Source organism: Eurosta solidaginis, chromosome 3, assembly GCF_040869045.1.
Source record: "Eurosta solidaginis isolate ZX-2024a chromosome 3, ASM4086904v1, whole genome shotgun sequence".
Classification (NCBI taxonomy): Eukaryota; Metazoa; Arthropoda; class Insecta; order Diptera; family Tephritidae; genus Eurosta; species Eurosta solidaginis.
The window spans coordinates 46,564,253-46,590,021 of record NC_090321.1 but is presented as its reverse complement, the minus strand read 5'-3'; the positions used below and the strand labels follow the sequence as shown (position 1 = coordinate 46,590,021).

The following is a 25,769-nucleotide window of genomic DNA, read 5'->3' as shown; positions in this document are numbered from 1 at the left end:
AAGGTATTAATGAGAGCTTTAAAAGGGAGTGGTGGTAGTTGTATATGTGAAGGCGTTTTCCAGATATCGACCAAAATGTGGACTAGGGTGACCCCGCTGATACCGCTAATTTATTTATATATGTAATACCTGGCAAGATTTTAAGGGTGTTTTATTTCGCCCTGCAGAACTTTTTCATTTTCTTCTACTTAATATGGTAGGTGTCACAACCATTTTATAAAGTTTTTTCTAAAGTTATATTTCGCGTCAATAAAACAATCCAATTACCTTACCATGTTTCACCCCTTTTTTCGTATTTGGTATAGAATTATGGCATTTTTTTCATTTTTCGCAATTTTCGATATCGAAAAAGTGGGCGTGGTCATAGTCCGATATCGTTCATTTTTCATACCAAGGTAAAGTGGGTTCAGATAAGTACGTTAACTGAGTTTAGTAAAGATATATCGATTTTTGCTCAAGTTATCGTGTTAACGGCCATGCGGAAGGACAGACGGACGACTGTGTATAAAAACTGGGCGTGGCATCAACCGATTTCGCCCATTTTCACAGAAAACAGTTAAAGCCATAAAATCTATGCCCCTACCAAATTTCAAAAGGATTGGTTAATTTTTGTTCGATTTATGGCATTAAAAGTATCCTAGACAAATTAAATGAAAAAGGGCGGAGCCACGCCCATTTTTAAATTTTCTTTTATTTTTGTATTTTGTTGCACCATATCATTACTGGAGTTGAATCTTGACATAATTTACTTATATACTGTAAAGATATTAAATTTTTTGTTAAAATTTTACTTCAAAAAAAATTTTTTTTTTAAAAGTGGGCGTGGTCCTTCTCCGATTTTGTTAATTTTTATTAAGCGTACATACAGTAATAAGGGTAACGTTCCTGCCAAATTTCATCACGATATCTTCAACGACTGCCAAATTACAGCTTGCAAAACTTCTAAATTACCTTCTTTTAAAAGTGGGCGGTGCCACGCCCATTGTCCAAAATTTTACTAATTTTATATTTTGCGTCATAAGTTCAACTCATCTACCAAACTTCGTCGCTTTATCTGTCTTTTGTAATGAATTATCGCCCTTTTTCGATTTTTCGAAATTTTCGATATCGAAAAAGTGGGCGAGGTTATAGTCCGATATCGTTCATTTTAAATAGCGATCTGAGATGAGTGCTCAGGAACCTACATACCAAATTTCATCAAGATACCTCAAAATTTACTCAAGTTATCGTGTTAACGGACGGACGGACGGACGGACGGACGGACGGACATGGCTCAATCAAATTTTTTTTTGATCCTGATTATTTTGATATATGGAAGTCTATATCTATCTCGATTCCTTTATACATGTACAACCAACCGTTATCCAATCAAACTTAATATACTCTGTGAGCTCTGCTCAACTGAGTATAAAAAAACAGCGAAGCGTATAGAATACTGCCAATGCAGCGACTGAATTGAAAGTCGAGTAGCTCGCGAGCATGGTATAAATATTACCAGGTAAAACAACTATTATTATTACTATTCTTGGCGGCCATAATGGTTTTTTGATTTTTAAAAAAATTTTAAAATCACACTCTTAAACTTTGTGGAAATGCCAAACCAATGTAAACACAAAAAAAAAATGTTGGTTTGACATTTTCATTTTTTTAATACCAAAAAAATAATATGCTTATGAAATAAGTGAAAAAATGTTTCGAAAAGTTTTAAATCGGTTTTTATGTATATGGCAAAAAAATAAGTTACCAATATAATGGATGCCACAACACGTGCTATTTTTGCAAAGGGAAAGAAGAACGAATGTTGGAGACCACCCCTATTGATTTTCATTCATCCTTCTTCACTTGGTTGATACGTCTTTAACCTTTAAATATGCTAAAACTTCACTTTATAAGAGATCACCAGTCTCAAGTATCCTCGCTACTGCGGAAAAAAAATGATCTTGGAGATATTATTTGGTTTGTGTTTGGTCCTTTTCCTCGCGGTTGGAAGACACATTTTTTAATTGGCGCTTAACCGTTTAGGAGATGCTGGTCGTTGCGTAACAAGTCACTCCAGCTAGCCCTGTTTCGCGATAACTGACGCCAACAGGGGGCACCAAGAGAGATCAAAGTCTTCCCCCAACTGCTTCTCCACACCCAGTGGAGATTTTCCCATAAGTTGCCCACGTCAGCAAAAACCCTGTAGCTCTTCGCAGCTTAGCTAAACATTATCGCCCAGTTGGAGTATGATACTTTGTGGAGGAAGTCTGCCGCCGTGGTGTAGAGCTAGTGTGTTGGCTTATCCGTCAAAAATGTTTAAGAAAATTTGTATAAATGGTATTGGCTGTCCCTCGGCATTACCTTGGCACCAAAAGTTCGTCCGAATTAGCAGATAAATTTTTGGGTCAGCAAAAAACATGTATTTAGGTGAGACAGTTCATAGAAAAACGAATACACGATAAGTAGCCTTCGAATTGGATGGAAATCTAGACCTTAATTTCCTCAGATATATACACAAAATTGTTATTATTAGTAGATCTGTATCTCTTCCATACACCTTGGCGGTAAGTCAGGTCGCGCAGACGCTGATATATTTCTAAACAATTTGTTGAATAAAATTCCTCAGAAGAGGATCGTGGCCTGATTCTTCCTTTTGCGGGAAACCACATTACAATTCTTGAATTGAAAATTCTGGAATGCGATTGACCGTTGAGATTTCTTATTTTCTGGTTATTTCCACCAATAAAAAATTCGGTTTTGGATAAAATATCATGATATCAAATATATGGCATGACACCGGTAATACGCGTCCAAAAATACCGAGAGAGGTGTCAAAAGACTCGTATTGACCTCGACAACAATAATCCGAAGGCGGAAAATAAAAATTTTAGACCGTTCAAAAGATATTAACGAAAACCCGAAAAATGACCCCGGAGTGCTCCGAAGACGAGGGTAGGATCCACAGTATTTTTGGCTGCGCTTATAAAAAATTACATTGGGTGCATTCAACACCGCTTTGAAGACCAAAACTATATCCGCGGAAAACACTTATGTTCACTTTTTTTTTTTGTGGGCACCACAAAATCATCAAAATTACAACAAACACATGAAAATTTTCAAAATTTCTTTTGCAAATATCGCTTGACATACCCAAAATGTTTTACCTCCGCTTTCGGATTCGCGATCCAGGATCCAAAACGCGTCTTTTGATACCACTCTTGATATTTTTGGACGTGTATTAAGAGTGTTATGCTGTCGCATAGAATTACCAAATGTATTACGGTTTGTTATATTTTTGTTATGAAAACAACACCAAAATAAAAAAATAAAAATGTGAGAGCAGTGAGAATTTTAAAATTTTGTTAAACGTCATTTCGGCTCTCACCGTTTACCTTGTAATATTTGTACCATGCTCGCGAGTATAACAAGTACTTCGAGACACGAGAATCTCGCGAAAAGTCGAGTTCTCGATTTCTCGGGTCTCGAAAATCTCGCTTGTGTTCGAGAAGAAATCGTAAGCTCTATTTAATATGACCACATTGAATTTTTTAGGCCATCCTTACCCCACCCTCCCCACCTATTTCCATAACTAACTCGGGGTCGCCAGAGCTCCGCCTGCTAAAGAAACACGATTCTCGCCACGGGTAGGTGAGGTTAACATTTAAGTTGGAGAAGCTATAAATTGCGCAATCTCTTGAAAGGGTTGCGCTACTCAACTCCCTGAATCATTTTCTTACGACAGGCATACCTGCCGGGTAAAGTCAAAGCCCCTTTTGGTGTGAATGCCGAGGGCTCTGGTTGAATGCATTAATACATTTCTGTGGTATATTATTGTCATAGCGAAATAGGGTGGTAGCACGATCCATAGAGGATTGTGCAGAGGCACGTAAAAAGGTGAGCTTCCTGTGGACCTTTCGACAACCATTGTATATTTGTATGGGGTGTTGGTCATTTGAAACGTACTGCCCTCGGTCAGCTCATCAAAAGGCTGATACAACATACATCCTTGGTTGGTTTCAGCAATCCTCTGAGTATAACACACACCCTAATGGTGAATATAAGGCATAAATCCTAACCTATCCCAGAAAATTATTTGAAGATAAGAATCATCTGAGCTCCGGAGCATAGTAAAAACCTGGGCCAGAGTCCAGTGGATCTCTTGAGCCGTATGTGCACTATAAAAATGGGCAATGGAAGCTACAGAACTGGCCTACTGCAGTCTACTCTTATGAAGATGGGCTTCGAGTCAGCTAAGCAAACGCGGGCCGATACTATTTTTTACAAGCAAGCGAGATTCTTTCAGCAGGAAGTGGATAGCACGTCGTCTGTAGAAATCGGAGTGTTGACCACGGACAATTTATAAATCGTGAGTTGTGACGTGTTACTGTTCAAATGGAGCCTATGTGGTATAACTCAATATGCTGGGAAAGCAACGAATGAATTCGTGGTTGACTGTCCACCTTCTACCGGCACTAGCTGGAAACATATTTGGCTCTCCGGGCGACCTACTGTGGGCCGAGATCAGTCATATTTAAAACAACAGCGTAGTTAATATAGCTTAAATAACCAATATTTCATGTGGTATCAGGGAACTCTAAACCACGATGGTGCTGCTCTGCTCCACAGCGGGTTAATGTACTTCGAAAACACCCACGCACGTATGCCTGTCGTAAAAGGCGACTAAAATAACGAGCTGATTAAAGGCTAGCGCTACCCTTTTTAGGGGATGCCACCGCAATTTATAGCTAATTCCAAACCTATTGTCATCCTCACCTACCTGTAGCAAATCCTGTTTCTTAACAGCCGAGGTTCTGCCGAACCCAATTCCCTCATGGAACTAGTTGTGGGCCGGGATGGCCTAAAGTGTTTAATCTGGTCATTGTTCCCAAGATTATCGAGCTTGTAAAAAAGGAAGAATTTAATTGAAGAAATTTCATTAAATATGCCACTGCTATTTTCGTGCTCACTACTGTATATCTGAGCATTAAACAGCAATTTATCAAAACCAATCAACTCAAACTAAAATGAAGTAAAAAAATAATTTAAAAAAAAACATCAAAAAAATGCTGAAACACCAGAACTACAAGTACGACAAGAAATTCCCAAGCTGAGCAAAATTAAATTAAAGAAGTGTCAGCGTGATGCTAGTCTAATAAGCAACAAGGCCTTTCGCGCTTGCACTGCATGCATATTCACTATCATCCTAACGCTCGTGCAAACTTCTCACAGTTTTCTCATTTATTACTTGAATTTCATTATGCAATCAGAAAAATGATTCAAATCTCGTGCCAAGTGCACCGTGACTCATTTTGCACACCTTAGCTGTATGCAGCGCATTAATTCACGCTATCACATTCAAATCAAGCGAATCAAGCAAATCAAGCCAGCAAAATAAGGCCACCTCAGCGGCTAAGGAAGCTCGTATTTGTTAATTTGTTGTGCTATGAGAATGCACGACAGCTGTGCAATGGCATTCTATACACAGTTGGTGAAGTTCCCACTTTGTTATTGTTAGCATGTATGTGTGTACGTGTGTGTATGTAATTTTGTAAGGAAGCTCATTTACTGCAGCTGTTTTGACGTTGTACCAATTTGTCGGCAGGTGTACTAACTATATTTAATTTAAAATCTGTCAAGCTGTCAACCTGAATGCCAACTGTACTTCATACTTCATATAGCATACGTGGAAAGATAAACGTGTTATTTCGAAAATTATACAAACAAGCGCATATTCATATACATACATATACATATGTAAATATGGGAGAATTGAAGGAACTCATTTTGCTACTTTTTGATGTGTAAACATCTTTGCTCAAAGAATGAGGTAATCCAGAAAGTAGGAGTAAGCGTAGTGCAAGCAAAGCTTATCGGTTAGTTACTGATAAGCTATCGCCGTGTTATCGGTTTGTTATCGAATATTTATCGACTTAAAATCGAAAACCTATAGAAAATTCATCAATATGTTATCGATATATCACCAAAAAGCTGTCAACAAGCTATCGATTTTTTATCAAAAAGTTAGCGATATGTTATCGAATTGATAGCGAAAAGTGATTGATTATCTATGGAAAATTTATCGATATATAATCAAAAAATTTCGATTTTTTATCGAAAATGTATCGATTTATTATTGGAATGTTTTCGATTTGTTATCGGCGTGTTATCGATTTTCTATCGATAACGATACGCACGCCTTTAAAAAAAAAAGCAAGACCTCTCCGAAAAGAAAACTTTCATCAGGTCAAAACAGACTCGCACAAAAAAAGCCGCTATGGTCCTAAATCGTTTGAAACAAATTTGAAGAAGCAAATATTACAATGGTTTGATACCAAACCCCTTTTTTGATAACACACTTTATCAGTAACCTAATATGTATTTAAATAAGAGAAAACCGACAAGTCTCCTTAGGCTTCAATTATGGTTGATTTTCATTTAAAATCCCTCTTCACTAGGGTAGGAAGCGAATAGATGGTGTTATTCGAACTTCATAACGTCGAAGTGTGCTTTAATAGCCTGCTTAAGCGACATTCCGCCCCACTGTTGATCTATAGGATGATTTTCAGGCTGGAGGTTGATTTGGCTGCATTTGATTGGCATCAACATTCGCATCCGCTGCATCATCACCGACACTCCCATTCCTCCGGCTCCGTCGTTTTACATCCGCTACTCAACTGATGCCGTCCACTATCATACTCCGGCTTTCAACTCATGTAAAAGTATCGTCACCAGAAACTGTGGTCTAAAACTCAAACCCCAGGATGTGGCTATATACGGCCGTCGTCAGACCCATACTAACGTAAACTAGCTACCTTTGGACCTTCACATACGTGAAACTGCAACTTGTTTTGCAGTACGACTGCGTGAGTTTAACTGTTGGAACTCGAGGCAGTATAGCCACAGTAATTTCCTCAGAATGCTTTCACCTGTCCCCACTAAACTTTGACAGGTGTCATAAGGATAAATTCCCCTAAAGAGGTGAGATGCGATGGAGTGCAAAGGAAGGGCGCAATTTCACTCTGTCGCTGTCAGACCGTCTACCCAAATTTGCTAAAATCTTTCTAGCGGTATTTCTAGGTATAGATAGGGCGTGTACGCTCCTGTCGTAGGACTCGGTGGCGGGTGCGAGGTGTGCATTTACTCAGATAGCCAAGTAGCGGTCATTTCGATTAATTCCCATTTCAGTTCGTCTAAAGCCGTCGGAAGCAGCTAACTTTGCGAACATAACTCCGATATGTGTACCTGGCATAGAAACATCAAGGGCAACGCGGAGGCAGCCGAACTTGTAAAGGCAGGAACACTGCTGGAAACAGCGGAGGCGGTGGAGATGCATAATCCATAAACAATGTATGTCATATTCAAGGAGCTTCCAGTCTCCAACTGATATTCCTCGAATACCTGCAAGATAACCAAGCAAACCTGGTGCAATTACGATAGCAGGAGAACAGAGGACCTAATAAATAAGTCAAGGGAACAAATCTTTAGGAACACTGCCATCATCACGTGACACTGGCCGCTTGGCCTGAATGCCGAAAGAATGGGAATTGCAGGAGCTGAATGGGAATTGAGAAGGGCAGTACAGAAACAGTCGCGCACTACCTGTGTGAATGCTCAGCTATAGCACACGCTAGACTTCTAACTATGGACAGTTATATACTGCCGGAACTTATGGAAGTGCCTATATGCTGTGTAAAAAACATCATACGCTACTTAGGCTCGGATCTTTGGTGTCCGAGCGGCCTAGCACATAACCAGCCATATTCCTCGCTAATGCTATAACACCCCTTTTAGCTAGTACTTAAGTAATGCTATCGATATTCCTCGCGGTTTTCTTAAAACTCACCTACTCCATTCATCACTGACAGTCATGCCAGCCTACTTCGCTCGGTCTATTCACGTTGCCTCTGTAGAGAAAGCTGCTATCCTCCTAATTATTCAAGTCATGTGTTATTATGTCTGTATTCGCTATTGACCCTTTTACCTTTTTACGCTTATCCCACGTTTGGTGGTTAACCAAATATTTAAATATTTCTTTTTTAAAAATATTATTTTATTTATTTTTGAGTTTAAATATTTTCCAACTAATTAGAATTTTCTTTTTTTGAAGTTATTCAAAAATTTTAAGTTAACACGAAAACTCAATTAAAAATTATTTTAAAAATTAATGTAAAGGATACAAAGTAGTTAACACTATATTTACTCCCCCTCTAAGAAAAGTTAAAATAAACAAATTATTAATTAATATTTAATGTAACCTTTTTTTGTTTTTTGTTGTTTAATGTATTTGTATTTGTATTTAAATTAGTGTTAATAAGTATGTTTGCTGGTTTAAGTAAATCAATTGAAATATTTTTAATAGTATTTTTGTATTGAATTGTAAATGTTTTATGTTTCTTAGAGATAACTTTAAAAGGTCCTTCATAAGGTGATTCTAAATTAGATTTACGAAGAATTTTAACAAAAACATACTCACAATTTTCTAATTTTTAGGAACGAAAAAGTTTTCTTTGTTATGATGAAAAACTTTAGAACGAACAAGCGAAAAATATTCTTTTATTTTTTGAAGAGCGTCATTAGAAAAATCATGTTCTTTATTACTATTTGAAACAATTAGTTCACCAGGTATTCTTACTGCTTGGCCATAAACAAGTTCAGCAGATGAACATTTTAATTCTTCTTTAATAGAAGTTCGTAAACCAAGTAGAATGAATGGTGAAATGTCAGACGAATGAACCGAGTCGTTTGATGCTATAATTGCTGCTTTTAAAGTTCGATGAAATATCTCTATCATGCCATTTGCTTGGGGATTGTAAGGAGATGTATGAATTTTATGAGAACCTAAAAGTTAAGTGAATTCTGTAAAAAATTTTGAGGTGAATTGTGAACCTTGATCTACTGTAATATTCAATGGTATACCAAATCGTGGTATATAATTTTGAATAAAACTTTTTACTAGAGTATTTGTTGAAATAACGTTAAGTGGATAAGCTTCAGGCCAACGTGAAAATCTGTCAATAATTGTAAAAATATAACAATTTCCATTTGAAACTGGAAGAGGTCCAACAATATCCATATGAATATGTTCAAAACGACCTGACGGTATTTGAATTTTTTGAATAGGAGATTTAGTATGTCTTGAAATATTGGATTTTTGGCAATTTATACAAGATGAAGTCCAATCGTTAATTTCTTTACACATGTTAGGCCAATAATTTATAATAATTTATTTTGAATTAACTTTCTAGTTGTTCTTATACTTGGATGAGATAATGAGTGAATTTTGTCAAATATAATTCTTCTAATAGAATGTGGAACACAAGGCCGAAAAGGTTGTAGAGAAACATCACACCATATGTTTAAATTAATAACTAGAATATGAATTTCTATTAAATTATTTTTAGAATTTTGATCAGAAATGTTTTTTTGTAAAAATGTATCAGTTTGTTGTTCTTTATATAAAGTTTCTAAATTTATATCTTGAGTTGAAATTGCATTTATTTCTGGAATAAGGGAAAGTGCGTCGGCAACTATGTTGTCTTTTCCACGTATATATTGAATATCATTTGCAAATTGAGCAATATATTCAAGGTGACGTAGTTGACGAGGAGATCTATCTACTTTAGAATTTAGAACATGAATTAAAGGTTTATGATCAGTATAAATTGTAAAAGTTCTACCTTCAAGAAAATGTTTAAAATGTTTAATTGAATTATAAATGGCCAAAAGTTCACGATCAAATGTTGAATATTTAGTTTCTGTTGTAGTTAATTTTCTTGAAAAATAAGCTAAGGGTTCTAGTATATTATTGCTAGTTTGTTGAAGAACTGCTCCAATAGCAACATTTGATGCATCTACTGCTAATGATAAAGTACCATTTTTGTCGAAATGTGTAAGTAAAGTATTTTTAGCAAAACATTTTTTAACATTTTCGAAAGCTGTTGTGGTTTCATTTGTCCAATTTAATTGTTTGAGTTTGTTTTTAATTGCATGTGTTAACATTTCATGCAGAGGACTAAGTTCTGTTGCTAACATTTTAATATATCTGTGATCGTAATTTATCATACCTAAAATTTTTTGTAATTTATTTTTAGAAATTGGTTTTTCAAAATTTGTTATGATTTTAGTTCTATCTAAAGATGGTTTCATACCTTCGCCTGAAATGTTGTTACTTAAGAAGTTTAATTTATTTACACCGAGAGTACATTTTGAAGGTTTAATATTTAAATTATATTCTTCAAGTCTTTTGAAAACTGATTTTAAATTACTCATATGTTGATCTTCGTTATCACTGGCAATAAGAATGTCATCAATGTATGTAAATACAAAATCGAAATCAGAAAATACTTCATTAATAAAGCGTTGGAAAGTTTGAGCACTGTTTCGTAAACCGACAGGCATTCTTACGAATTCAAACATTCCAAAAGGGGTAGTTATTGCAGTTTTATGAATGTCTTCTTCTGCCATTGGAATTTGCTGGTAGGCACGCACAAGATCAATTTTGGAAAAAAATTGTTTCAGTTGAGCAGAGCTCACAGAGTATGTTAATTTTGATTGGATAACGGTTGGTTGTACAGGTATAAAGGAATCGATATAGATATAGACTTCCATATATCAAAATCATCAGTATCGAAAAAAAATTCGATTGAGCCATGTCCGTCCGTCCGTCCGTCTGTCCGTTAACACGATAACTCGAGTAAATTTTGAGGTATCTTGATGAAATTTGGTATGTAGGTTCCTGGGCACTCATATCAGATCGCTATTTAAAATGCGGACAATAACCACTTTTTCGATATCGAAAATTTCGAAAAATCGAAAAATCGAAAAAGTGCGATAATTCATTACCAAATACGGATTAAGCGATGAAACTTGGTAAGTGAGTTCAACTTATGACGCAGAATAGAAAACTAGTACAATGGACAATGGGCGTGGCACCGCCCACTTTTAAAAGAAGGTAATTTAGAAGTTTTGCAAGCTGTAATTTGGCAGTCGTTGAAGATATCGTGATGAAATTTGGCAGGACCGTTACTACTATTACTATATGTCTGCTTAATAAAAATTAGCAAAAACGGAGAACGACCACGCCCACTTTTTAAAAATTTTTTTTTTAATTCTAATTTTAAAAGAAAAGTTAATATCTTTACCGTATATAAGTAAATTATGTCAACATTCAACTCCCGTAATGATATGGTGCAACAAAATACAAAAATAAAAGAAAATTTCAAAATGGGAGTGGCTCTGCCCTTTTTCATTTAATTTGTCTAGGATACTTTTAATGCCATAAGTCGAACAAAAATTTACCAATCCTTGTGAAATTTGGTAGAGGCTTAGATTCTAGGACGATAACTGTTTTCTGTGAAAAAGGGCGAAATCGGTTGAAGCCACGCCCAGTTTTTATACACAGTCGACCGTCTGTCCTTCCGCCCGGCCGTTAACACGAAAACTTGAGCAAAAATCGATATATCTTTACTAAACTCAGTTCACGTACTTATATGAACTCACTTTGTATTGGTGTAAAAAATGGCCGAAATCCGACTATGACCACGCCCACTTTTTCGATATCGAAAATTACGAAAAATGAAAAAAATGCCATAATTATATACCAAATACGAAAAAAGGAATGAAACATGGTAATTGTATTGGTCTATTGACGCAAAATATAACTGTAGAAAAAAACTTGGTAAAATGATAAAATGAAAAAGTTTTGCAGGGCGAAATCAAAAGCCCTTGGAATCTTGGAAGGACTACTGTACGTGATATTACATATATAAATAAATTAGCGGTACCCGACAGATGATGTTCTGGATCACCCTGGTCCACATTTTGGTCGATATCTCGAAAACGCCTTACATATACAACTAATGGCCACTCCCTTTTAAAACCCTCATTAATACCTTTAATTTGATACCCATATCGTACAAACACATTCTAGAGTCACCCCTGGTCCACGTTTATGGCGATATCCCGAAAAGGCGTCCACATATGGAACTAAGGCCCACTCCCTTTTAAAATACTCATGAACACCTTTCATTTGATATCCATATCGTACAAAAAAATTCTAGAGTCACCCCTGGCCCACCTCTATGGCGATATCTCGAAAAGGCATTCACCTATAGAACTAAGGCCCACTCCCTTTTAAAATACTTATTAACACCTCTCGTTTGATACCCATATTGTACAAGCGCATTCTAGAGTCAACCCTGGTCCACTTTTATAACGATATTCCGAAAAGGCGTCCACCTATAGAACTAAGGCCCACTCCCTTTTAAAATACTCATTAACACCTTTCATTTGGTACCCATATAGTACAATCAAATTCTAGAGTCACCTGTGTTCCACCCTTATGGCGATATCTCGAAAAGGTGTCCACATATAGAACTAAGGCCCACGCCCTCTTAAAATACTCATTAACACCTTTCACTTGATACTCATATCGTACAAACCAATTCTAAAGTCACCCGTGGTCCATCTTTATGGCGATATCTCGAAAAGGCGTCCATCTATAGAACTTAGGCCCACGCCCTTTTAAAATACTCATTATACCTTTCATTTGATACCCATATCGTACAAAATAAATTCTAGAGTCACCCCTGGTCCACGTTTATGGCGATATCCCGAAAAGGCGTCCACCCATAGAACTAAGGCCCACTCCCTTTTAAAACACTTATTAACACCTTGCCTTTGATACACATATTGTACAAGCGCATTCTAGAATCAACCCTGGTCCACTTTTATAACGATATCCCGAAAAGGCGTCCACCTATAGAACTAAGGCCCACTCCATTTTAAAACACTTATTAACACCTTTCGTTTGATACCCATATTGTACAAGCGCATTCTAAAGTCAACCCTGGTCCACTTTTATAACGATTTTTCGAAAAGGCGTCCACCTGTAGAACTAAGGTCCACTACCTTTTAAAATACTCATTAACACCTTTCATTTGATACCCATATAGTACAAACAAATTCTAGAGTCACCTCTGGTGCACCTTTATGGCGATATCTCGAAAAGGCGTTCACATATAGAACTAAGGCCCACGCCCTCTTAAAATACTCATTAACACCTTTCACTTGATACTCATATTGTACAAACAAATTCTAGAGTCAGGCCTGGTCCACCTTTATGGCGATATCCCTTAATGGCGTCCATCTATAGAACTATGGCCCACTTCCTCTTAAAATACTCTTTAATACCTTCCATTTGATACACATGTCATACAAACACATTCCAGGGTTACCCTAGGTTCTGTTTACAACATGGTGATTTTCCTTTACTTTGTCTCCACAGCTCTCAACTCAGTATGTAATGTTCGGTTACACCCGAACTTAACCTTCCTTACTTGTTTTTTAAATCAATTGTTAAATCGTGAATATGTGGTAAAGGAGACCGATCTGGTGTAGTAATAAAATTAAGTCTTCGATAGTTTCCGCAAGGTCTCCAATCATTTGGTTCTTTTTTAATAACGAGATGAAGTGGAGATGCAATAGGAGATTTTGAGGGTCTGCATAGAAGTTATTCAAAAATTTTAAATTAACACGAAAACGCAATTAAAAATTATTTTAAAAATTAATGTAAAGAATACACAGTAGTTAACACTATACCACGTAATCGATTTCAACTTTTAGCACTCAATCTTTTTTACGCTATGAACTTTTATCTCACAGGGTCCAATTTTTGTTAATGAGTGACATAGAAAGGACTCCCACATATGCAATTTGAAGAGATTAATTAAAACGAATATACATCATGCAACAACAACAACATAAGTTCAACGATAGCTACTTTAACTTCACATAAATCCATTATTTTGTTCGATAAAATATATAAACAGCAACAAAAACAACTTGCTATGATAAAAAAAGAGCAAAAAGTAGAAAAAGAACAATTTAAAAAAGCAAACACTATAGTAGATAATGGTAAAAAGTTACTGCGATAAATTATTGAAAGCACTAACAGACAGAAAAAAGCAAAAAGCGAGCGAAAAAATTATTAATACATTGCACGTATAATTGCTCCTAGAATGTTGAAATTTAATGTGTTTACTGATATTCAGACTCTTGATAAAAATTTGAAAAAAAAAAAAAAAAATTGTGAAAATAGGCGTGACACCGCCCACTTGTTATAAAATCAATTTTACAAATATTATTAATCAATAAACGAAACCCGTACCTGATCGATTAAAGGCCACGCCCACTTTTATAAAAAATATGTTTAAAAGGGTCGCAGACTAGGATTATAAGCTATATTTTAGCGAAAAATGGTATTGTATCAATGATATTTCACATACCAAATTTTATTGCAAGAGGAAATTGGGAGACATTTTTTTTAATGGGCAGTGCCACGCCCCTATTTCTATCAAGAATCACACAATATTTCTTGAGTCTGAAAAAAAAAATTTCTCATAACAAAATTCGATAGAGTTATTTATCTGAAATGAACTGTACAATTGAAACTCACCCTGAGCATATAATATTCGGTTACACCCGAACTTAGACAGCCTTACTGGTTTCCTTTTGTACTTTTCAATAGAATTTTCCTGCTTGATTTGTGTGGCTTGCACATGCGTGGTTTTGGGTATTATGGCAACATCTCTTTGGTGATATGGATCGGTTTTTCCTAATTATTGAAAGAACATTATTCTCCAATGATTCTGTGAGTTTCGCCAGTTGTAAATAACATTGGGATTATTCGTCCAAATGTAAAATATTTCTTTACATAGCTCTTCGTTCGTATTCATTTCAAACGTTCTTGAGTGCTAGACCACGAGATTAGATCAAAGGCTCACGATAGAGTGCCACTACATAAAGATCAGCATGCATACAGAACAGGCAGGTCGACAGAAACTGTACTGTATCAGCTGTCCACAGAAATCCAAAGTGCGTTCGAGTGCGGGGAGATAACGCTATGCGCATTTTTGGACATAGGGGGGGGGGGGGGGGGGGGGCTTTCGACAACACGACACACGAAAGTGTGAATCGGACATTCGAGAGAAGAGAGATACAACCTCCAATCCGTATGTGGATAAACGTCTTATTGCGTACGAGGATTGCCGAAACCTCAAGTGGGGACGGTACAGTAGAGATCAAAACAACAAAAGGATGTCCACAAGGCGGCATCCTGTCACCCCTGCTGTGGAGCCTGGTAGTAGATGAACTTCTACAGAGGCTCTCAGAAAACTGAATCCGATGGCAGGGGTACGCGGATGATATTGTTTTCATTGTAAGGGGAAAATTTGATAGCACCCTTTGCGACATAATGCAAAAGGCATTGAGGTTAACGGAAGAATGGTGTACTGCGGTAGGGCTAAGTATCAACCCTAACAAGACATCCATTGTGCCATTCATCAGGAAAAGAAAACTGGAAGGGATTAGGCAAATAACAATGGATGGAGTACAGATAGAGTACACGACTGAAATATTTGGGAGTCACGTTTGACTGTAAGCTCTTATGGAAGAAACACGTCGACAACACCATATCAAAGGGCAATAATGGTGTGCAGATGTATTGCAGGAAGATCCTGGGGATGCAGCCCAAAGATTCTAAAATGGATCTACACTATGATGGTGATACCTATCACTAGTGTACGGAGCAGTTGCGTGGGCATCAAGGACAACCATGGTGACCGTACAAAAATCACTCATGAAGCTTAACGTGTGTACGGGAGCCATGCGAACATGCCCGACGGCAGCAATAGAGGTGCTGCTTGAGTTAACGCCTCTACATATAATAATTGAGCAGGTAGCCAGGAGTACTTTAGTAAACATAGCTAAAGAGGGATGTGGAAGAGGCAAAGTGATACAGTCACGGAGCATGGCGAAGCTGCAGGAGCAGATTCCACTTATCCAACTTCCCAGAGATGATACGAGGAAGATAATTAAGTTTGAGAAGCGCTTCAAAATAGAGCTGGGGAACAAATGTAAGTGGAACACCCCAGGATTGAAGCGCTTCACCAGGAACACACTATAATATGGTACACCGATGGCTCGAAGACACCGGAGGGCATAGGAGCGGGGATCTTTGGCCCCCGACCCAAAATATCCCTGCAACTCGGAAAATATCCGAGCATCTTCCAAGCCGAAGTTGTCGCCATAAGCCGGTGTGCAGAGATAAATTTACAGCGGGGATATACCAACGATAAAATCCGTATACTCAGCTACAGTCAAGCTGCACTCAAAGCATTATCTTCAGTTGAGATTAAATCATCAACAGTCTTTGAGTGCGTAGAGAGGTTAAACAGTCTAGGAGTTAATAAATCCATCCGTCTAGCGTGGGTACCTGGACACAGAGGAGTAGATGCTAACGTGCGAGCGGACGAGCTTGCCAGGTTGGCAGCAGCCGGAAAGCAAATAGGACCCGAGCGTATGGGGCCAATAGGGTCACATGCAATAAGGTAGGAGCTTAGATAAAAGGAGGCGTGCCTCAGAGAACAACATTAGCGCGAAATTCCAGGAATTCGGCAGGCAAAGGCCCTAATAGGAGGGTACAACTCAAAGCGATATAAGGCTATGATTAACCTCCCAAAAATTAGCCTTAGGATTTTAACAGGTATACTCACAGGTCACTGTAGGCTAAAGAGCCATATGCATAAATTGGGCATATCGGCAAGTAGCCTCTGTCGATTCTGTGATGTCGAAGACGAGTCTGCAGAACACATCCTGAAGGAATGCGATGCAGTCGCGAGACGAAGACTTAGGATCCAAGGATCATCCAAATTAGAAAATAGTCACATACACTCTCTGAAGATGAGAACCGTTCTGGATTTTCTCAGAGCACTCGGCTTGGATGAAGTGTTGTAAAGAGAATGAGGGTACAATAGACCAATAGGTCGCAGTGCTTAACCTCACAACATCTATCTATCTATCTATGCTTGAATTCAAAAGCTAATATATTTTTAAAAATGAAACGCCAACTCAAAATAAATATATTTAAAACATACTTTGTCATTTGCAAAAGTTTCTGTACCAGTCCTTATATGCATCCATATAATGCATTTATGTATGTATAGGTATTCAAACGTAGAGAGAGTTTATCTCTGCTAAAAACAAGCAGCAGTTTACCAATCTGCTGACACCAGTTACAACAGTTTTCGCTTTTTGTCATAATGTATTGCAGCCTTTACAAATCTTCCTAAGACTTTTTCTACAGTTTTTCTTTTTTTAACTTTTTTCCTCTCTTTTTTTTCCACCATTTCCCTCATTTTAGCAAAAGCCGCCACTAAAATCCAAGCCGTTTTTCGAGGACACCAAGTACGTACCACCATGAAGAAGAGCGAAACTAAATCTAATCCCACCGTTGGCTCCGTTGCCGCCGCTGCTGCATCTGCACAGAGAAATATAGATAATAAAAATACTGCAGCGTCAGTGGCAGCTGCTGCAGTTGAGGCGGAACTGACTAAAGCTGAATTAGAAGCTGAATTCGATCCCAATGACAAAGGTAAGTCGATTGTGTGCTGTGTTTATGTATGATATATGTATGAGTGTGTGTGAAGATTTGTGAAGGGATGTGTAAAAACATTCTATGCATACATGTGATTGCATATTAAAGAGTAAACATTTTTCAAAAGCTTTATGCCAATAATGACATAAACGGATATAATTGATGGAAGGCCTTGAAAGGATTTAGATTGTTGGTTTTTTTTAATTGCTGCTTTGTTATGAAAAGAGTTAAGGATTTACCTGCCAGGTGGATATGCTGCTTCACTTAAATGAGAATGAACAGGGCAAAAATTTTCCTTAGAGGTAGAGGAAAGAGAGGGGGAGGAAACCTTATGTATCCTAAGTTGATAGTAGAATGTCTTGTCAACAAAGAGGGTGGAACCACGTTCCTTCAGCGAAGTAATAATAATGTTAAAAGGCATATCCTCGAAAATGTTTTAGGTATGCATCCAGTACTTGTTATAATGATCCCATATATACATACATATATGATAGAAGATATAAAAGGAAATTGAAAAGGAAGAGAAAAAAACAGCGGAAAGGGAGAGAAAATATATGGTAACAGGGAGTAGGGTTGGGTGAGAGTATGCTGAAAACGTAGAAACAGAGAGATGTAGAGGGCAGACGGAGGACAAGAATAAGAGAGGAAAGGGGGTGAACGAAGGAAAGTAGGAGAGGAGTGGAATAATAGCGTGAAAGGAAAAGCAATTAAAGATCAAGAGAAGAAAATTTGGTGGGAATTGGGAGGGGTAAGGAAAGAAGGGTAAGAAAGACGGAAATGAAGACCAAGTGGAGTAGAAAGTGTTTTAAGTAGGAAAATCATCTCAACATAGTGGAAAATTCCCTTGACAGCAACTGCATGTTGGATGACGAAGTGAAATCATCGATACACTTCATGCTTGAGTTTCCAGTTTTGGCTAAAACTAGGCGAAAATATTTCGGCCTCGTCTCACTAAGATATCGGAAGGACTTATCCAAAGTGAATATCGGTCTTATTCGAAACTACATAGGTAGAGAGCATAAGGAATGCCATATTCGTAACACTCCGCAACAAGAGCAACTGCTGACACGACAATTAGCCCACTAGTGGCCTTAGTATGGTTTTGATGACTAATTTATCCCAGCTATTTCAACCGTATCTATGAGGTTTTCTCGTTTCACTTTGTACAATATCCAAAAGACAAACCGTCCTTGCCTCTCTTCTGTATGACAGCCAAACGTACTCACATTAAATTCCACTCTTTAATCTGTCTGCAATACGCTTTTCATAAATTTGGAAACTCTCATCAAGAACTTCGTAGATATAGGTTAGGTTGAACCTGCCGGCCAATAAGAACCTCACATAGACTGAATGTGTCCATAGTATTAGCAGAATTTGTTTGACGACCAAACGGACGAACTGGAAGAATTAGGTGCCAGGACTTATGTTATAGAATTACTTCCTTCTCTTGACAAATATTAGAAGTTTTCTTGGATCTAGCTTCGATATATATCGACTCTTCCGCCCCTAACATCTGGAGCCTTCACCTGACGAGCGCAGGATACGAACACAAAACGTGCTCAACCGTTTCTTCCTGTAGCTCGCATTTCCCACATATGTTGTTACTGACCAGGCCTAACTTATAAGCATTGAAGCCAGAAGGCAGTGTCCAGTTAGTATGCCCATCGTGAGCCTTAAGTCTTCTCTCTTTAGAGATATGACCCACTTTTTGAGTCTAATATCGAAGGATTTTGTTGCTTGATGGATCATTTGAAACTCCTGTATCTTTTTGATTCCTCCAAAACGTATTGCCGTCTATCGTTGGTTCAGCGAGTGTTGCACCCTCCTTTGCTTCCTCATTGCCCTTTTCTTTACCTTATTTCCCTTTATGACCGAGAACCCACCATAGATGTATGATCCGGCCTGAGCGAAATTTTTCAAAGCTTCTTTAAATTCCAGAACACTTTTCGATGAATTACTGTGTGAGATTGTTGCCTTAATTGCCGCAATCGGAACCGGTTGCGATGATTAGTGGACACACAACCCTTTCTTTCATACAAGGCGAGAATAAGGTAGAGAAAAAATAGATAGACACATATCAGTTGCATGAGTACAATGCGTACTGAAATTTAGTAGTACTAATTTTCTGCGCAACAATTTCTTAATTGTAGATAAAGACTAGCATTCCATATAAAGCTTAAGTGCATATGTGTACACATTTAAAAATCTCAAAAACAACAAACCGATTATCGCGACTTACAGCCTTTTGGGGGTAAAGGCTTACGTATTACTATGCCTTTGGTCATAAGAGGGCACGAAATACGTCGAGCTTGCGTTTTCTTATCTTTTTCCTCCATTTCAAATTACTTTAAGTAAAAACTAAATATCAACAAGTAAGGAAGGTTAAGTTCGGGTGTAATCGAAGATTACATACTCAGTTGAGAGCTATGGTGACAACATAAAGGAAAATAACCATGTAGGATCATGAACCGAGGGAAACCCTGGAATGTGTTTGTATGACATGTGTATCAAACGAAAGGCATTAAAGAGTATTTTATAAGGGAGTGGGCCATAGTTCTATAGGTGGACGCTATTTAGGGATATCGCCATAAAGGTGGATCAGGGTTGACTCTAGAATTTGTTTGTACGATATGGGTATCAAATGAAAGGTGTTAATAAGTATTTTAAAGGGCGTGGGGCTTAGTTCTATAGGTGGACGCCTTTTCGAGACATCGCCATAAAGGTGGACCAGGGGTGACTCTAGAATGTGCTTGTACGATATTGGTATAAAATTAAAGGTATTAATGAGAGTTTTAAAAGGGAGTTGTGATAGTTATATATGTGAAGGCGTTTTCCAGATATCGACCAAAATGTGGACCAGGGTGACCCAGAACATCATCTGTTGGATACCGCTAATTTATTTATATATGTAATACCTGCCAAGATTTCAATGTTTTTTTTTTCGCATTGCAGAACTTTTTCATTTTCTTCTAATTAATATGGTAGGTGTCACAACCATTTTACAAAGTTTTTTCTAAAGTTATATTTCGCGTCAATAAACCAATCCAATTACCATGTTTCATCCCCTTTTTCGTATTTAGTATATAATTATGGCATTTTTTCATTTTTCGTAATTTTCGATATTGAAAAAGTGGGCGTGGTCATAGTCGGATTTCGTTCATTTTTTATACCAAGATAAAATGAGTTCAGATAAGTATGTGAACTACGTTCAGTAAAGATATGTCGATTTTTGCTCAAGTTATCGTGTTAAGGGCCACGCGGAAGGACAGACGGACGATAAAAACTGGGCGTGGCTTCAACCGATTTCGCTCGACTTATGACATTAAAAGTATCCTATACAAATTAAATGAAAAAGGGCGGAGCCACGCCCATTTTGAAATTTTCTTTTATTTTTGCATTTTGTTGCACCATATCATTAATGGAGTTGAATGTTGACATAATTTACTTATATACTGTAAAGATATTAATTTTTTTGTTAAAACATTACTTTAAAAAAAATTTTTTTTAAAAGTGGGCGTGGTCCTTCTCCGATTTTACTAAATTTTTATTAAGCGTACATATATTAATAGGAGTAACGTTCCTGCCAAATTTCATCATGATATCTTCAACGACTGCCAAATTACAGGTAGCAAAACTTTTAAATTACCTTCTTTTAAAAGTGGGCGGTGCCACGCCCATTGTCCAAAATTTTAATAATTTTCTATTCTAAGTCATAAGTTCAACCCACCTACCAAGTTTCATCGCTTTATCTGTCTTTGGTAATGAATTATCGCACTTTTTCGGTTTTTCGAAATTTTCGATATCGAAAAAGTGGGCGTGGTTATAGTCCGATATCGTTCATTTTAAATAGCAATCTGAGATGAGTGCTCAGGAACCCACATACCAAATTTCATCAAGATACCTCAAAATTTACTCAAGTTATCGTGTTAACGGACGGACGGACATGGCTCAATCAAATTTTTTTTCGATCCTGATGATTTTGATATATGGAAGTCTATATCTATCTCGATTACTTTATACCTGTACAACCAACCGTTATCCAATCAAACTTAATATACTCTGTGAGCTCTGCTCAACTGAGTATAAAAATGTGAAGTTACACACGCCTTAAACCAATATTCATATAAACTCTCAACTACACACAAATATTTCGCAACACGCCCTGATTTCTTTAAGCTTTCGGCTACGTATGTGCATAAGTAAACTATCCCACGCCTTTTACATTCAATCAAGTGTAATTGTCCCTGAAAATTACATTAAAGCGTAACTGTGTTAAATCAGTTCTACTTGGTTGGTTGCTTCCGTCAATTCTGTCATCTCACTGAGCTAAAAGCACTGCTAAAGTTGCGTATACGACACGGTGTACCCCAAAGAGCAAATATTTACTTAAAGAAGTGCACGCGCAACAATACAATTTCCCATTTTATATAACAATATTTCCGCAACAATTAAGCAAGATAAATGCTACGGCATGCCCCCACAACTCACTTCTTTATCAGAAAGCATACGCAACTGCCACTTTGTGCTGCAATCGAAAAAAAGTTATTACTACAATTTATTGACTGTGAAAAAAGCATCAACATTTCCTAAATAATTTTGTGTTTGGCAGCTGTCAAAGCGTTTCATAAAATATTAAACAGCATTTTAACTCTAGCTAATTTTACGTAATATTAAACAACTAATTAATTAATTTTGCAAAAGCGTTCCTTGTTTTTGAAACATCGTCAATATGACTTCGTTAATTAAACGCGTCATTCCAACATTGGATCGAATTTTGGTGAGACGCGCTGAAGCTGCTAATGTCACCAAAGGTGGCATTGTATTAACCGAAAAGGGTGTTGAGCGCATGGTTGAGGGTACGGTTATTGCAGTTGGACCCGGTGCACGTAATCCACAAAATGGTAATTATATGCCAATTGGTGTAAAGGAAGGTGATCGTGTTTTGTTGCCGAAATATGGTGGCACGAACGTGGAAATGGAGGATAAAAAGGAATATGTGCTCTATCGAGAAGCAGACATACTGGCAAAATTGGAGTAGGCGCCATGTGTTGGGCATAAGCGCTAGTGTGCTTTTGTATTTTTGTGTTGCCTGTTAATTTAATTTATTAAATTTAATAAAATTGGTTTAAGTCATTATGTAATAGAAGTCGCAATTATTTATAGAAAATTTGAAGTACTCATTCCAGCCGATCTTGTTTTTCGATTCTCTGGCTGGTTGTTGGCAGATTTATCATCTAAAATTGCACAAATAGTTTCAATCACCTCATAGATTGAAGTCGGCCCGAGATCGCTTTTCTTACGGACGGGTGGAACACTCTTGAATTTCAATCTTTAACCATGCATTCGAGATAGACGCTTCTTCCCTATCTTTGGTGTGTTGGAAAGGGCGGCTTTTTCGGCCATCGTTATTGTTTCTGGACGAGTTTGCCTTGAAGCCGAATTTTCTATTAGAATTTCATGGCATTATTTCACTCGGCAAATATCTCAAGCTATCGCCTGGCTATGCCTTCCGGTGTAGTTTTTCCTTTTTCACATAACCGCACGCTGTAGGTAACGTCCTTATTTCATAGGGGGCGTGGCGTTCGTCCTCATACCAATTGTTCTTTTGTTGTTCTTTTGAGCTCGATTGTATTCTATAGGGTCAGCAAAGTTGTTGGCTAATTACCCGATTCTTTAGTAAAGTTGAAAGTTGCTTTTAGGGATTGAATGCCATAGAGTAGTGGGTAATTTAACTGCATGTATCATAAGCATTTTCTCGTCCAAAGGCTTCCCCTGCGCTACTGTAATCACCTTTTTCATTGCACAATGGAAAGTGCATATGGTGGTTGCCACTCGGCGATGGTTTGATTCTCAATTGCGCACATCCAAAATGCTGCAGCTTAGTATGCCGTCAATTAATGCGCTATTGATATGGCTTAGCATTTTTTGATTAGGGGACACCGAGGTAGCTTAATAGAACCTCAATTAGTAGCCTGCCTTTGGAAGATGTTATTTCATGGAGACTACGATCATTGGACCATACATGAATCCAGAATTGCGACAGTGCCTGCTTGTCTTTTCTAGATTATCATCGAAGTAGACCTTATTGTCATAATTTACATTCTTTTTACCACCATTTATTTAGGGCCACTTCAGGATTATTCCTGGGCATATACGAGATTCTTCCGGGTCTATATCGGATCTTTTAAAACAAGCTGGACCTTGCACTACCGTTTACTGTTCAGCTCACATCGGAAACAATTTAGGATCATAGAATGACCAAAGACCAGTGTCGGTACAGTTTGCGAAGTTACGTGTTCAATTACGGTGTCACAAAGCGACCATTTTGTGCTTGCTCTTTTGGTTTCACTTTGGCACAATAGTGAAATACTTCAAGACTGCTGATTGCCTGCAGACTAACATCGACTTTGTTTTGGAGTCATCTCAAAACTATTTCAAAATTGTTTTTGTATCGCCTCGGCGCGATTTCGAAATCAGTTTCATACCATCCACTGATTGTTTACGGTTTAACAGCGATACAATTGTTTAAGCATTTCAAAATTAATCTGAAATTTTTTTTCGAAAACATTTCGAGAGCTTTTCGTTATCACTTTGAGCTTACTTCGGAATCATTTGAGTGTTGAATTAGGTTAACTTTCGAGATTGTTTTCGGAATCTCTTGGACACTGTTTCGGCATCACTTTGGAACTATGGTAATATTTTTAGAGAGCACTCCGCCACCAGTTAAAATCACTTGGGGAGTATTAAGAAATGAAATTGCTTACGGATGAACATCGACACAATTCCTGAATCAGTTTGTAACTATTTTGATATTGCTTTCGGAATCACTTCCTCTGCGTTTGATATTATTGCGAGATTGCTTCCAGATTATATTGTCAGTTTTATTTCGGGCTAAATTCGAGATTGCTTACGGGTTAACTTCAACAGAATTTCGGGATCACTTCAAAGCTATTTCGAGATTGTTTGCGTCATCGTTTCGAGGTCACGTCGTCACGAATTCGGAAATGCTTTAAGGCAATTTGGTTATAATTTCGGAACTGTTTACGGGCTCACTCCGGCACACTTTATAATTACTTCCAGACCCTCTCAGGATTTATCACAGCTTTGAATCCACACAATCACCAAATCATTTCTAAACTATTTCAAAATTGTTCCGGTATCATTTCGGCAGGTTCTCAATCGCATTTAAAGATAACTTCGATACCAAGTCTTCGGAAACATTTCAGAGCTATTTCGGCATTTTTTCCTAACCATTTGGAAGTTGTTCGTGGACGCGCTCTGGCACAGTTTCGCAACTAAATACCTCTACATAATTTGAAGCTTTTTTACAAATTTACATCAACACAATATTGGGATCACTTCCAAACTATTTCAACATTGTTTATGCGATCATTTCGGCTGATTAACATCGTTACAATTTCGTAATCACTTCGAAAATATTTCGAGACCTTCGAAACCTCTTCGGCATGATTTCGGTATGACTTTACCATAACTTCGGGATCACTTCGGCACAATTTCGGATATGTCGGAATCGTTTCGGTATTACTTCGGAGATATTTTGAGATTGTGTAAGGGTTAGCTTTCGTGATCACTCGAAGTTGTTTCGAGACTGTTTTCAGTATCACTACGCTGTCGTTTCGGTGCAATTTCGGGAACAAGTTTTCGCTATTTAGGCAACATTCCCGAAATAGCTATACTTTCGGAAACATTGCTTTCGGATTCATTATGGTACATTTTTTTTTACATATGTATTCAGATCGACGCACTTTCGGAATCATTTCCAAACTACATATTTCAAGATTGTTTCCGACATCATTTCAGCATAGTTTCGGAATCACTACAGGACCTTTGGATGATTGGTTTCAGATTAACATCGGTAAAATTTTGAAGTCACCTCGGAACAATTTCGAAATTGTTTTCGGAATCACATTGACATGGTTTCGGTAAAATTTTGGTATAACTTCCGTATCAAGACGGCACAATTTCGGACCGAGACTTGGGTTAGCTTCGAAACCATTTAAGGTTCATTTATTAAATTTAAAAAAAACGACTGTAAGATTTAGCGGCTTTTACCGTGGCGGTGCACAATGGTCGGTTCCATAGGCCAAAAATAAAAAAAATCAAGTGAAAAGTGTGTCACCAATTTTGTCTTTAGTATCTCTTATTAGAACAGCAGACAGAAGACATATTTGTTTTTTTTTTGTATTCGAACTGTACTCTTTAAGAATAGCTTCAAAAGTGAGGTTATGGTATTAGTTGGGTTTTGCAGTGTGAGCAAGTTAAAAATAAAGTGCAAGTTTAAGCTATTTAAAAATACGTAAAATATCATTGTATTGAAATAAAAAAAATGTATATT

General features: G+C 37.4%; 1 protein-coding gene and 1 pseudogene across 8 annotated transcripts in view; both read left to right on the top strand.

Annotated features, from left to right (window-relative positions):
- Positions 1-25,769, top strand: part of igl (igloo) — a 762,142-nt gene that overhangs the window by 522,869 nt on the left and 213,504 nt on the right. For all 8 annotated transcript variants that reach the window (XM_067771526.1, XM_067771523.1, XM_067771519.1 and 5 more), the window contains exon 3: positions 17,180-17,410. In XM_067771526.1, the coding sequence (XP_067627627.1) occupies positions 17,180-17,410 (231 nt within the window). The remainder of the gene's footprint in view (positions 1-17,179; positions 17,411-25,769) is intronic.
- LOC137246356 (10 kDa heat shock protein, mitochondrial pseudogene) lies at positions 22,143-22,451 on the top strand (annotated as a pseudogene).